This window comes from Saccopteryx bilineata, chromosome 4 (genome assembly GCF_036850765.1).
Source record: "Saccopteryx bilineata isolate mSacBil1 chromosome 4, mSacBil1_pri_phased_curated, whole genome shotgun sequence".
Classification (NCBI taxonomy): domain Eukaryota; kingdom Metazoa; phylum Chordata; class Mammalia; order Chiroptera; family Emballonuridae; genus Saccopteryx; species Saccopteryx bilineata.
This window is the reverse complement of record NC_089493.1, coordinates 72,446,252-72,461,635: the sequence shown is the minus strand read 5'-3', so window position 1 is coordinate 72,461,635 and position 15,384 is coordinate 72,446,252. Positions and strand designations below refer to the sequence as shown.

The 15,384-nt window shown below is 34.0% G+C and overlaps 1 protein-coding gene across 3 annotated transcripts in view; it reads left to right on the top strand.

Annotated features, from left to right (window-relative positions):
• Positions 1–386: 386 nt before the first annotated feature.
• Positions 387–15,384, top strand: part of SLC12A1 (solute carrier family 12 member 1) — a 90,672-nt gene continuing 75,674 nt past the window's right edge. For all 3 annotated transcript variants that reach the window (XM_066276479.1, XM_066276480.1, XM_066276481.1), the window contains exons 1-4: positions 387–463; positions 1,516–2,148; positions 12,901–13,041; positions 13,195–13,270. In XM_066276479.1, the coding sequence (XP_066132576.1) occupies positions 1,732–2,148; positions 12,901–13,041; positions 13,195–13,270 (634 nt within the window). In that variant the 5' untranslated portion in view covers positions 387–463; positions 1,516–1,731. The remainder of the gene's footprint in view (positions 464–1,515; positions 2,149–12,900; positions 13,042–13,194; positions 13,271–15,384) is intronic.

The window sequence follows — 15,384 nt, the reverse complement described above, 5'->3', positions numbered from 1 at the left end:
GCATGATTTAGTCACTAAGTACAGAAATTATCTCTGAAGAACTATATTTCCTGCATATGCTGATCAATAGGAGGTCGCTAAAAATCATGTGAAATAAGAAGACAATATTCAATTTATTTAGTTCCGAACAACTAAAGCACTGTTTGTAATTTGTTGGATAACTGCTTTCAAGTAATATAATTCCCCTTATGAATTAAAGAAACTTTATTTAATTTCTGTCTAAAACAATTAATGGTTTACTACTAGTTACTAGTTGATGTAGTGCTTAAGGTTCCGCAGGGCTAATAACTGGGTGGGACATGCAGTATTATAATTACAGGCCAATCATTGCTCAGTCTTCTATTTCAAGGAAGGTTCTAACCAATAGGAAGAAGCGTAGGCTCTGAGCTAAAAGCTAAGTGCTCCATATATGCCTGGGTGAGGCTGAGGCAGGTTATGCTTCCCAAGAAGAAGGCTACTAGAGGTAAGTCAAACATTTCTGGGCAGGGTAGAAATTATCCTTAATATTGTGTCATAAAGTAGATTCTGAGTAGTAGAGTAAGAGTGAGAATAACAAGGACAATATAGAGAAATTGACTATCTTATAAAACTAAAGAGAGAACAGATTCACTTAGGATTTCCCCAGGAAAGGTTATTTGAGAGTTTAAGTTGAAACTTTTAAAATTCAAATAAATAGTCTTAGTAATTTCAGGAAAGAAGCAAGTTTTTATATTTATCCTTTTAGAACTTTCTTTGAAAAAACAAATTTTAAAGTATAAATAAAAAGACATCAATCTAATGAAAGAATGCTCTAAGATGAGGCTATACCATGGATTTTGAAAATTATTATATAGTCTGTTTACCTGAAAGTCAAATATAAACTTCTCAGTAAAGATGGAGAATATTTCTCAATGGTGCATGATTATTTAACCTAAATATTACATACAACTTTATTGAGGATTGTGCTTTATATCCTCACCTTGAATACTCATGTAGTATTTTAAAGATTTTATAATAGCATTTGTAAAACAGGCAAATCAGACATTCTGAGGGCTAGTGAGACATCTGATAATTTAGAGACATCATCTCAATGGAACATATTTTTGTAAACTAACAAGAATATAATTTTAGAAGTTTAAATATTTTTAAATTTTACTTATTATTTAATGCATATCAATCATAAAATACTTCACAGTCTCAACATTTAATACTGTCAATGAACTGTGTTTCAGACTAAGAATATTCTCATCAGCTCTTACTGTACAAAATCGATAGTTACATCTTTTCTAAAGTCATATTAAATCTAACTACATGGAGTCTAAGTAAATACTACAAACACAGGTAACATTTTAATGACTCCTTTGGAAATTTTGTTTGCTGAAGCAGATCCCCAGTTATATATTATGGGATTTAATTGCTCAGTTGATTCCTGGACAGGTAATTTTTAATGAAATGATTGTAAAAGTCTGTGTCTTGTGAAAGAACACTGTTTCCTCATGTTTGTTCACTTGGAACAAGTTTAATTTTCTTTTTCAGTGACAGCTTTGAAGAACAATGTGAAGATTGTATAGGAGACAATACACCAAGAATCTACTTATTGAGTTCTAGAACAAAAGCCAGGAGCTTCCTAATGTGAACACATTTAGTGTTAATTTTGAAGAGGAAATATATAGTGGGTTTTTTTTTAACAACTATAAAGTAATTAAGTAAATTTTTTTGGACTACAGTCTAAAAAAAAAATCTAGTTGGAAGATGTCACTGAACAATTCTTCCAATGTATTTCTAGACTCAGTGCCCAATAATACCAATCGCTTTCAAGTTAATGTCATAAGTGAGAGCCATGAGAGCAGTGCAGCAGCGGATAGCAGTGACCCTCCCCATTATGAGGAAACCTCTTTTGGGGATGAAGCCCAGAATAGATTCAGAATCAGCTTTAGACCTGGGAAACAGGAGTGCTATGACAATTTCCTCCAGAATGGAGAAACTGCTACCACAGATGCTAGTTTTCATGCATATGATTCTCACACAAACACGTACTACCTGCAAACTTTTGGCCACAACACCATGGATGCTGTTCCCAAGATCGAGTACTATCGCAACACCGGCAGCATCAGTGGGCCCAAGGTCTACCGACCCAGCTTGCTTGACATTCATGAGCAACTCACAAAGGTAAGCTTAAGGGCATGAGCAAATATCCTCCCTTCCTCTTTCAAGTGATTTCCTGTTCTTTAAATAACACTAGGAATGTAGAAGCATCCAATGAAGGGGTCTATTCCAAACTTACACAACTGTCCCTAGTTTCCAATGAACAGAAAATACACAAAAGTGTTTCACAAATGTTGACTGACTGAGGACAGAGAACTAGAGAATTGACTCTGAAAGTTAAGCATAATGTCGCAGCTTGTTTACAAGTGTAGTCTACTCAATTCACACTTGGTTAAACTTGTCAAACTGAATACTAAATTGATCTCACTTTAGGATTAATGCTTCTACAATGGTTGTTTTAAAAAAAAAACAACTCCTTAGTGCTTACTTATAGTTATACTATGGTGCCAACCTATTTTTTATACTCTTTAAAAAGACAGCAGAGATTTATAAGATTCAGCATTTTATCCCTTCCTTTTCAAAGCTTTGCCTGAGGCTCCCAAGTGCACTTAAGCATATAAAAGTAACTAAATTAAATTTAAGTACAGAAGTAGCCTATGTGGCTAAACTTTTTATTATTTAAGGGATTTAGCCAAGGTTCCCATATCTGCTAGAAACATGAGACAGCACCTTTTCTAATCTCATAGCAGATCATTTATAAATTTTATAGATTTCTCCTTCCATAACTTGCTCTAAAATATGTTGATGCATTGTATCTTCCTTTTCTTTGGGAACACAGTTGGGAATGAATATCATTCTTTATGGATATAATTACTTGCTAAGAAGAATAATTAGCTTCCATCTATCCAAGTGTAGCTCACTCTTGCCCAGGTTTTGAGGTAAGGAAAAAAAATGATTGGAACAATTTTTTTATAGTCATTCATTCATTCAACAATTTTTAAAATTATATGATTACTCTCTGGGTATTCTAAGAATACTGATCTCATGCTAATAAAGGTAAAATTCTACTTTTAGTTTCTGTTCATCCCTCTTTTCAAAAGGAAACCCATCTCCAAAACTTGTTCTCCTTGGTTGCTCAAGTTCCATGACTGGGTTCTACCACTAGAGACTGAGTGACTTCCCAGGGAGGAGCCCATGCTCTGAACTTTGTGCGACTCCCCTCTCTCCACCAAACCTGATTTGTTCTGTGTACTATATTGGCAACACTCTGCTACATGAAAGGTTTGTTTACAGACATGTAATTTAGACTTTATCTGGGATATTTGGTAATATAATCAAAAGAAGTTAGTAATGTGGCCATGTCAGACAAAATGACAGCCCCGTGATGATATCTGAGAAGGGGTCAAGTTGAAGCTCCTGAAGTCAGACTGAGGTGTCACCTTCCTTATCTACTCGAGGCAAGGAGAAAGGAGAGGAGGAAAAAGGGAGAGGAAAGAGGGAACGAAGGCTAAAAGAAGAGGGTACAAGGAGTTTCCAAGATGCTGGGGGGGACAGAAAGAGAAACTTAAGGCATTATAAAGAGATTTCAATTTAGTCTAAAGAAGTAAAATGAGCCAAAGTCGTCTTTTAAAAAGACCTGAATTTCTCTTCCCTCATACTCTATGTCATTACACAAGATAATTTTTAAAGCTGCATTCTCCATAAAATTGTGATCAAAATTTAAATATTCTCATTCACTCCCTTCTCCAACTTACAACAAAAGAAAAGAAAAGAAAATTTTAATTCCATTAGAAAAGAAATGAAGTAAACTCACATTGTCCTTAGAACTGATGTTTTGGAAAGAAAAGAGTAGCTTATTTACAATTTCTAAAGCCATAACATGTAAATCTTTTTATATATGGAGAAAAACTCTCAGGGAACTTGTTAAAAAGCCTGATTCAGTAGACATGCAATAGCTGCATTTGACAGATGTGATAGCCATTTCATATTCTTTTTGAAAAGATAAAATAAGACTGAGGACTTAGCTCTGACTTAAAGCGTTTTTCCTCAGATACAAAAGAATGACAAATTAAGTAAATTTAAATTTAAGTTTAGGCCTCTATGCCCTGAATAATCATTCTAGATTAGTGTGTAGTACTTTTTTTTAAGAACTTGATCTTATTTATCTAGAGTATATTATTTTGGTTAAATCATACAGAAGTATCCACATACTGTGATGCAGTATTGGCTGTGATGCAGCCAAATTGTGAGCAGAATTCAAATACAACCACAGAATCTAGAATGGGCACATTCCTTTAGCCAGGACCAGCATAGTGTCACTAAAGTTGTAGGGACAAGTTGCCTCTCCACATGTTCTGTGCTATGAAATCTTTTGATTGCAAACATTAACAATCAACACTTTTTCAATTCATTTCTTTTTTTCTTGTCAGTGAATTTGCTACTACTATTTCCTGTGCTTTGCTCTGCTCCACACCCCCAAACAAAAGATGAAGACCTGCAGTGTAATGTTACTACACTGCCACCTCCTTGTGGCCCTTGACATTTTTATGGTAGTATCTCAAATCACAACTAGAGCAAATATTATATAACACTCAGATATGTCACAGATTTTGTATGCAAAAATATTATAAATGATAGTGTTTACTTAATTTAAAAGTGGAAAGTAATTGACATATCACAAGTTTAGTGATCATTTTGTATTCATGATTATATTGCTTTAAAATCCATATAATGCAGATTTGACTCCATGTGGTGAACACACAATACAGTGTACAGATGATGTGTTGTAGAATTGTGCACCTGAAACCTGTATCATTTTGTTAGCAGTGTTATGCCAATAAATTCAATAAAAAGGAAAAAAGCCATATAGGAATGGTATATTTATACTGAATGGCAGAATATATTTAGTCAGAAACTAACTGGATTTTGTGCAAATTGTGGTTATAATTTCCAAGTTAGAAAAAAAATTACATAACAAGTTTGTCTTAATAGATAAAAAAAATAAATTTGAAAAACATTATTTTAAGTCTTTGTCTTAACTAAAACTCTGATAGATATTGACAGAATTTGTAATTCCAATGATTTAAGATTATAATTGAAGAAATCTATTTTGTTTTCTGTGTCAAGTGTTCAATGCCTATACTGGTGACTATGAATTAAGAATTTCTGAAGACTCTAATTAAAAGCAAAAAAAAGTACCCTATCCCTTACTTGCTCTATAGTGTTACTCAAGCTACATAATTGATCTTGCATGATGCTTGTGAATACTAATGTTTATATGCATTTAACTTTAGCACATGGCCTCCAATGAATGGAAGCTTAATAAATGTTTTTTGATAGTGATGATGATAATTTTTATTTCAAATTTTTATTTAAAAAGTAAAATATTTATCAATTCAATATCTAACAATATAAAATATCTTATTGAATGTAAATATTTAGTTATTCTCTTCAGGGGACTCATTATTAAGGGGGTTTCTGATAAATCCCTCCTGAAATTTTTTATGCCTACACTAACATATATGTATATATATATATATATATATTCCTATCTATCAAATTTCTGTCCACATTTTTTTTCAAATATGTATTATGACATATTTTACATACTGTCTTGCCCTCTGCTATTTTCACTATATACTTTGGAGATCTTTCCATATCAAAACATGTATAATGATTATTATACATCTGGCAAAGATTAATCTAGTATTTTTCTTTGTAAAAAATAATCCCACATTTAGTATCCAGCATAATTATAATAGTTGCCTTTTAATGGAACTCCTTTTCAACCTTACTAACCACCATTGTGGTTAGCATTTCAGAAAAACTATAATTAAAGAAGAATCAGGAAAATATATAGCCTTCCTATCAAAGTCAGTGTCTGATGTCATGGAAATAAATTGTCTATGGAAAGTGTAGAATACTATAAAAATAAAAGTAAACATATTATTCTTAAGGAAACCAACTGTTTAAAAACTGATTCAAAACAAAACAATAGAAGGACTTCATATTTGGGTCATTAGGTTGTTAGCAACTAAAAGAAAATTTATGAATAAAATCATTAGGTGTGACTCCAATATATAATAAACTTTTTACTGAGAATGTTTATGTATCAGGCACAATACATGTATTACACTTGATGAATTCTCATTAATCTTTTATAATAACTATTCAAGTTAGGCACTACTATTATTTTTATTTTATAAATGGTGAAAGTTTAAAAAATCCTATGGACATTAGAAGAGAAACCAATGACTTAGAGAACTCAAACTGCCAAGGTCAAGAACCAAAGGTCATATGGCTAATAACCTATGCCTACATGACTTTGGAGTCCATGCTTTTCATCACTATACTCTCTCCTCAGCCTACTCTTCTATGGCCCTTTTCCTCAGCTCATTCCATGGCTCCAGAATATGGTAGAAGAAATCACACCTCAGTTATGATGGGTTGAGTTCCTTTCTTATTTTGGGGACTGTGCCAAGAAATTATGTTGCTTCCCCTTCAGAATTAATTGTAGGTCTCAATGTTCATTGTCATCACCAAAACCATTTATTAGCCATTTACTTACAAGAGCTGCTGTATAAAGCAAGTTAAAGAGATTTGACCCCTACCCTCTAAATTTTATTTTATAAGTCATCTGACTAAGGGTAGAAATAAAATGTATATAGGCAAGTGAACAAGGCTTAAACTGCATAAGTCAATATTGAAATTGTTATCTTCTCTAAAAAAACAAATAAAATGAATAAATGTGTTCTCCAGAAAATAAATTTTCTAAAGTGTCTCAAAGTTCAAATTGGGAACTTCAGCATTTAGATTGGGGATATTAGAAATATCACCAAGTCAAATAAAATAGACATTAAAATTGAGGCAATAAATTCCTTGCAGGCCGATGATGACCGGAAGCTACACTTAAAATATTTGTTAGAGTGAAACTCTGCACCAAAGTTCTCATTCTAATACCTGTTAGAGTTTCTAGTATCCAAAGCCACACCTAGGAGCACTTACTATTAAAATAGTCTATGGAAATGAACCAAGAAAAAAATTAATTTCTATTATAAATAGTTCAGTGATAGATGGTGAGTAGATTGGGAGTTTTTTTAAAGTATCATTGAAAAATATTAAGAATCATTTAACTTCGTTTTCTTATTCTGGTTTATCATGATTTATCTGGCCCAAGTTATCAAAAATATAGGTCAATTTGTGTGTGAGCTATGTGTTTTCAGATGTGACAAAAATACTATGATTATAAATTTTACCATTGGTATGATATAGAGGCTTGGTTTATTATAGCAACTTTTTAAACAAGAAAAAAAATCTCTTATTTCCTTTTTTTTAATTTATTTTTATTTATAGTTGACGATATTACATTAGTTTCAAGTGTACGACAGAGTGGCTAGATATTTATTTATATACCCTATGAATTGATCACCAGGATATCACCATTACAGTTATCATGACATTATTTGCTGTATGTACTATGATATTACATCCCATCACTGATTTTATAATTGGCAGCTTGTACTAATTAATCCTCTTTGCCTTCTTCGCCCATGCTCCACACCCTCCCTCTGGCAGTCAGTCATTCCATGTATCTATGAGTCTGGCTCTGTTTTATTTGTTGTTGTTGTTTATTTTCACAATTAAACTACTCCCTTTAATCACAAAGGGTGAAAAATGTAAAAACATAAAGTATTTATCATTGTGGTATAGCAATATGATTAGAATGATATGTTATTTATTTTGAGGTGAGCCTTAGGAATTACCTGGTCCTTCCTGAAATTAGTTGTAAACAATCCAGCGACAGCAGTTGGAGAGATTTAGGTGGAATAACTTTGGCCATATGTTGATCATTGTGGAAGCGGAGTGATAAGTGCATGAAATATATTATTCTTTCTCCTATTGCATTTGTTCAAATATTTCAATAATAAGGTAAAGTTTAAAACAATGAGGATGGTATCATGTAAGCCTAAATGTTTATGGAACTACTCAGTGATGGTCTAAAGTTTCTACTACCCTGAGATTAAAAGCTAAAAACTTGAAAACATGTATCTATTTAGCACTTAAAGTTTAAATATATTAATTTTTTTCATTTCCCCTTAATCTGTATATGATTGAAGCTTTCCTCGTTTATCAGCATGAGGGGGGCAAATTTTTTTTTTTTTTAGTCAAATGGTCTTTCTCTTTTTCTTTTTTCTAATACACTTCATTTTACACCTTCTCTGAATTACTTTAAATGAACAGGTAAAACCTCTTAGTAAATAAATAATCATTCCCTAAAGCTATGCAATTTAAAATGCATTTATGAAAGGTTGTGGGTCATCATTTATGAAAACAGAGTGTGAACAAACAAATTAATTCACAGTATGAAGGAAAAAAACTAGTTTCAGGCAGCAATCAAAAACCTTTTTTAAGTCTTTTGAGATTTTTGTCCCAAGAACATGCACCAGCCAGGAGTCTGCTTGCCACTGGTTATATAGCTCACAACCACCAAGTCCCCACAAACACTCCACTCAAAGTCTTGTTAAGTACTTTGGTGATAAATTGACTTTATAATTGCTTTTTGGGCTGGCCAAGAAGGCATTTATTAAGAAATAACACCAACTTTTACTTTGCCATGTCAGAACAGGAAGATGGTGAACACAGAAAAATAATTTTGCCTTAAAATAAACTACTTCCAAGTAAGATTTTCAGAAAACCCAGATTTACCCTCATTTTCAGTATCCAGGAGAGGTGAAGCAGCTTGCTGGAGGACACACCCTGAATTAATTGCATAGTCAAAACTAGATTCCAACTCTTATCAAGTGAGCAATGAAAATAGGTTCTGTACTTAAAAATTACTATTAGACCTTTATAGAAAACAGAAGAAATATATACACTTGAGATTTCTTTCCCTCCTTTAAGGTATATATATATATATTAATATTTAAAACTTTAAAACTCTAGCAGGGCCCTGGCCGGTTGGCTCAGTGATAGAGCGTCGGCCTGGCGTGCAGGAGTCCCAGGTTCGATTCCCAGCCAAGGCACACAGGAGAAGCACCCATCTGCTTATCCACCCCTCCCCCTCTCCTTCCTCTCTGTCTCTCTCTTCCCCTCCTGCAGCCGAGGCTCCATTGGAGCAAAGTTTGCCCGGGCGCTGAGGATGGCTCTGTGGCCTCTGCCTCAGGCGCTAGAATGGCTCTGATTGCGGCAGAGCGACGCCCCAAGATGGGCAGAGCATCGCCCCCTGGTGGGCATGCCAGGTGGATCCCGGTCGGGCGCATGCGGGAGTCTGTCTGACTGCCTCCCCGTTTCCAGCTTTGGAAAAATACAAAAAAACAAAAAACAAAACCAAAAAAAACTCTAGCAGGTTGAGCATATTTACTTAAAGGAGAGTTAGACATCCTACATTGACTGTTTTTTTGAATAGTTGAGAAAATTATTGCCTTACCAATTTCCATATATGATGATTTCCCTGACATGCCCTATAGAATATTCTTTCTGCTTTATATTATAATGTCTTACTGATAAATTGAAGGACTGTTCAATGTAACTAAAAGGGCATCAATCAGATAGAAATGTTCATTTAAGGGAAAATATTAAATATCTTATTAATTCTTTGGTCTACTTGGTAAGATGCTTTTTAGTTATTGGTAGTCTCATTGATACGGATCTAAGGGTCACAGTTATGCTCAGAGTTCATCAGAGAGCAGAACAATTTCCTGGATCAAACCCTCAAGATCAAGTTTTATCATAAAACATGGGCTTTATTGCCAAGACTGCCTTTATCAAGCAAATGATTAAGGCTTTGTCTCATGGGATCCCCAATCAATCCAGGAAAAGGAAATTGCCTTCTCCATGAATGAGTAGCTGCTGATGGTCTGGCCATGGGATCTCTTTTTTCCAAAGTATATTAACATTTAAATAACAATTCTTAAAATTAATTTATTTTCCAATTATAGTTGACATGCAGTGTTATATTAGTTTCAGTGTACAACATAGTGATTAGACATTTATATACCTTACAAGGTAATCAGCCACTGACACTATATATAGTTATTACAATGTTATTGACAATGTTCTTCATGCTGTACTTTATATCCCTGTGACTATTTTTATAATTGGCAATTTGTACTTCTTAATCTGGCCGTGGGATTTTGATTAACTAGAATATTGACAATTTTAAAAGTTTTTTTTTCTCCAATTAGGTCAATAAATGAATCTCCTAACCAAATAATCTCTTCAACATTCATGGATATGCTAACACAGTTCTCAATTCCCTGCTCTCATTGATTTTTCAGTTGTGGAAAATGAAAGTTACATTTGACTCACTCAGCTGTCTTATGTGTATAGAATCCTTTCAGGGAAAAGTTGAATTTGTAATTAACTGGAGAACAACCTCTACTGTTTCATTCATCTGTAACTGACTTCATTATCTAGACCTGTGCTATCCAATATGGTAGCCACAAACCACATGCAGCTATTGAGCACCCGAAATGTGTTTATTCCAAACTGAGATGTGCTATCATGTAACATGCATACCGGATTTCAGAGACTTAGTATGAAAAAGAGAAACGTAAAATATCTCAATATTTTTATATCAATTATATGTTGAAATGATAATATTTTATATGGATTCTATTAAGTAAAATATATTATCAATACAGTCTGTGAGTGATTGAGATTCTTCCTACCATGTGGGGTGCCACAACTGTTAATGAAATTTTACGTTGCCAATATTAGAAATATGACATTCTATAGAAATTAACATTTTTAAAAACTTACGGGTACATGTTTGAACCCATGGTATTTTACCAATTTCTTTTTACTTTTTTAAAAATAGCTACTGAGAAATTGTGAACTCCATACACAACTTGGATATGAGGCTGGTGGAGAGCACCAGGCTGTGCCCAGCCAGTTCAGCCGCCATTTCCGTGGACTTTTTTAATCCATATCTTAACACTGATAGAAATATAGGATATCAGCTTTCAACCAAAATAGGAACTTAAGGATGCTTAATATTAAGCTATACCTCAAGAAATTCAGAACTAAGTTTTAACTATTAATTTGTGTCCTTTGTCATTCAATTTTTCTCCCTAATGCTGTCATAAGAGAATAAAATAGTCTGGCCTGGGACTTACTCTTTTTCTCTCCCCTTTTTAATGTGGCCTGCACAAAAGAGATGGTGAAAAATGGAACACCCGATAAGGAAGGAAGAAAAAAGAAATAAGAGGCAAGAACAATTAAAAAAACAAAGTTATCCACCTCTAGGTGATAGAGATCAAGTGGCCTTCAAGACCACGTTATAGATTCAGTACTGTTCATCAATGGTCTCTCTGTAAGGCTCTTGGTTGGCACTGAGGAGAAGTAACTCACATCACCAACTTCCTTCAATTCAGTTGACGTATTCTTACTGCATTGTGTTACATGGGCTAACCCAAGTGTCACATTAGTATCATGAAAAATGTCTTATGGGAGAACAAAGTTGGGAGAAATCCTTACTACAGAGAGAAGTAAAACAAATATGCTGAGAGAAGAAGACAAGAAGTCAGTCAGTTAGAGTAAACAGTCCAAATAGGGTCAGTTTACAGTGAGTAGGCTAACTGTACAGCAAAGCCCAAAGCTCCGAGAATCCTTGAGCATGGCAAGGGCAAGAGCTTTGATCATTCCCGTAGAAGGTGCATATAATCAACACTAAATATTTATATCATACCGGTCCCATTTTAGAGGGGGAAAATGCCCTTGTCCAAGACCTTTAAACTACCAGCATGAGAACACATCATTCTAGGCTTAAATCAATATAACATTTAACTAAAATAAAGTTGTTCTTTTATAATGGGAATTCAGTGCTGAATTAAAAGACTTCCCCAATGGTCTCAAAACCCTGTGGGGAAAGATTGCTTTTGGGAAGTTCAGTGCATTGTAGTCTAACCATTAAAAAGTCAGGTAGATGCCAGATAGGCTAAATCAAGTAAATACATCTGAAATTAATAAAAGTCATACCTAAAAGAGAAGTTAGGGAGTGTTCTTGAGAGAAAAAGAGCTGATTCCTCCCCACTGAATTCAGAGACTTCCTAATGACAAGAAAGTTCTTTTTCAAAATTAGGCCATGGGGAAAGCAAGATAAAGATTTTATCCATTTTAATACAACTTATTTCTTATTTTTATTTGGCCTATCTTTCTAATTGTGAGATATCTCTTTTTCTATACAATACTAATAGCACAATCAACAATTCTCAAGCAAAGGCATACTACAGCTAAAAGAAATTTTGTCTATAGGAATATTATTCTTGTAGCCATATGGTGCCTTTAATGCTTTTTTAAAAAAATGTATATATATTGATATGTATATATATATATATATGTATACACACACACACACTTCTGTGTTCTTTTTTCATTGAATCTTCCTAAAGACACTTTGACATGAATACAGAAGTTTTATCTTCATTATTTTAGATAAATAAAATGAAGCTGAGAGTGGATAATGGAAGGAAGGCCAAGTACTCTGCATTCTTAAGAGGTTATCTTTCAGGTCTTTTTACCATGCCTTCTCACGGCCCTCATTCACTCTTGATAGACTTTCCTCCCTTTATTGCATCCTTTCTTCCCCCTTTTTTTCTTTTTTGAATTCTAAACGAATCCAAATCAGGCCATTTTTCCCTTAGGTAATAGTCTCACCAGTGGAAGAACTGCCCAGGTTTCTTCACCACTACCTGAAGTCTTGCTGCCTAAAATCATTCAACTTCCCAGGGCAAAAATTAATTAACTCATTAAAATGTCTAGATTTTTTATTTTTATTTTTTTTGTTTAAAGGTTTATGTCAATTGTTTTGAGAGTTTCATGAAATCATGTGTTTGTTGATCATAGACTGTGTTTTTGCTATCTATAAAAATGCAGAATGTGGCATTGGCTCCAAGTCTAGCTGACAGAGTTGCTAATGGTGATGAGATACCTGGAGATGGAAATGAACAAGCTGAAAACAAAGAAGAGGAAGATAAATCTGGTGCTGTGAAGTTTGGATGGGTGAAAGGTGTGCTGGTGAGAAAGCTCCTCTGTTTACAGATGAAAGTTATCCATTCAGAGTTCTAGTAGACTGTGTGTTCACAAAGCCTGAACACCAGAGTTACAAAGACCTGGGTTTTGTTCCACTATCACTTCTCATCTCCTTTTCAATGCTCCTTCAATCCACAGGTAAGATGCATGCTGAACATCTGGGGTGTGATGCTCTTCATTCGCCTCTCCTGGATTGTTGGAGAAGCTGGAATCGGTAAGCATTTTTTCCTCTCCTGTATAATTTTTTATGTAAACTATAAGCTCAATAAACAATGTTTTCACCATTAATACTGAATGTGAGATAAAAGTCACAGAAGAGCACTTTGGCTCTTTGACTCTGCCTCTTAGACAATGTTTGTCAGAGACAAAGGTGAAGTATTAATTCCTGAGAGACTGGAATTTTCCAGCTTGCCACCAGGATAAATGCTCAAGGAAGTATATCTCTATTTTCATAGAGTTTTTGGTGTACTGATATACATATACACATTCATTTTAAATAATAGTATTCATATTTGGGGACACACTGACATTTATCAGAGTATCCTCCTAATGGTGATTGGCAAAATTTCACTAAGTAAAAATAACTTGTGCAAAACAGGTGAAAATGTGACCTAATAAAAATCCTGAATTGTTGAACATTTTCCAAAGAAAATAATTGTGTTACTTTCAGATATCAGCAGTGAGAAAACAAAGGTTAATCAGATATTGCCAGCTAGAAACTTAAAGAGATAGATAAAATGACTGAGAGAATGTATATAACTCTTGCTAATTTTTCCAAATGGAAAATGGGTGATGTTGAAATTATTATGAGTGACTAATGTTTTTAAATATTATATTCCATTTAAACTATTTCCTGTGGCAAATCTTTTTTATTGAGAGTATATTAATAAAAATTTATATTAAAAATTATTTGAATTTTATCAAAGTTCTGATTTAATGTGATAAAAAGAGTGGCATTCTACTCTGTATGTGAAAAAGACATTATGGATTTACTCTTGGCGAAGACTTAGAAATCAGTAGTATCAAGAACATGGAGGTTCGAATGTGCTTTCGGATCCTGTTCTAGAAGGTACCTCAATTCACACTGAAAAGGTACTTGGTCATTATTTTACCTTCAACCCTCAAAACACATTCAGAATCATCAGAAGACTAACTCAGAACAAGAAAGGGTTGGATTGAAAACTGAAAAACTGGAACCAGTTCCCATAGTTTTTTCTGTGTTTCATGTTTGGCAACTGCTGGGTTCCTGACAAAGGGCTGCTTGCTGGCTTTATGATGCATAGCAAATGAAAGCTCACAGCCTCAGGGCCCGGCATAACTAGATGCTGTTCCATGGAAAATCTGCATCTTAATATTGCCAAGTTTTTGCTACAGGGTTTCATGCAAAATTAGGTTTTTAAGGGCAGTTTAGTAACTTATTGAGATCATCAAGAAACATTACTTTGTTTGGAGGTGTGAGTGTAGCCAAGGGCAAGAGTAATTCTTTTTAATGCAACTTATTTAATACCCATATGTTTGGGCAATAATCTGAACTTTAATCAGATCTTACATTACTCTTCACAGTCAATCCATTTCATGTTTATTGTAAAATGGAAGAATCCTATCTTCTGCTAAACTGTTTATTATACTTTCAGACATCAGTGTTGTTTTAATAAAGACCTTTTATTTAAGTAGTTCAATTCTGCTTTAGAAGAGAGTAGAGCTCTATCTACCCAAATGGGTGTTGAGTGTTACATTACTACATTACTCTTTCCTTTGAATGGAGGGTTTATATTTCTTTTATTTCTTAGAAAATAGATTTTAATGAGTAGTAGAAACTTATTCCCACCCTAACTCAGTTCTACTGACCTTTACTATAAACTCAAGGCTAAATGAGTTATTTTAAGTCACCACCACTTGAATCCCCTTTACTAGGTAAGAAAAGAAACAATACAAATAATTTCTTTTTGCTTTGGGGATAGTTTGGAAAAGAAACTTGAATATACCAAGCCTAGACCTTGGGAATAAACCCAGTAGAAAGCTGGAGCCAAGAATAACAGTAACTGTAGTCCTTAAGTAACCATTTTGAGGTCATGAGTTTTGGCTGTCTTGTCCCCAAAAGCAAATGAATGAGTAAACAATGCCATCTACTTGTTCTCTGTCTTGGAGACGTTAGTTGGGACAAGATGGTTTCCCATAAACTCAACCATCGGGCAGAAAGGAAGGGTATGAAAAGTAGATATAACCTAAAGCAAAGTCATTTATACCGTGTGAATTTCATTTCCTCATCTAAAATTAAGGAGCTGGATTGTTTCCCAATCAATTCTTTGAAAATAATGCTAAAGAACC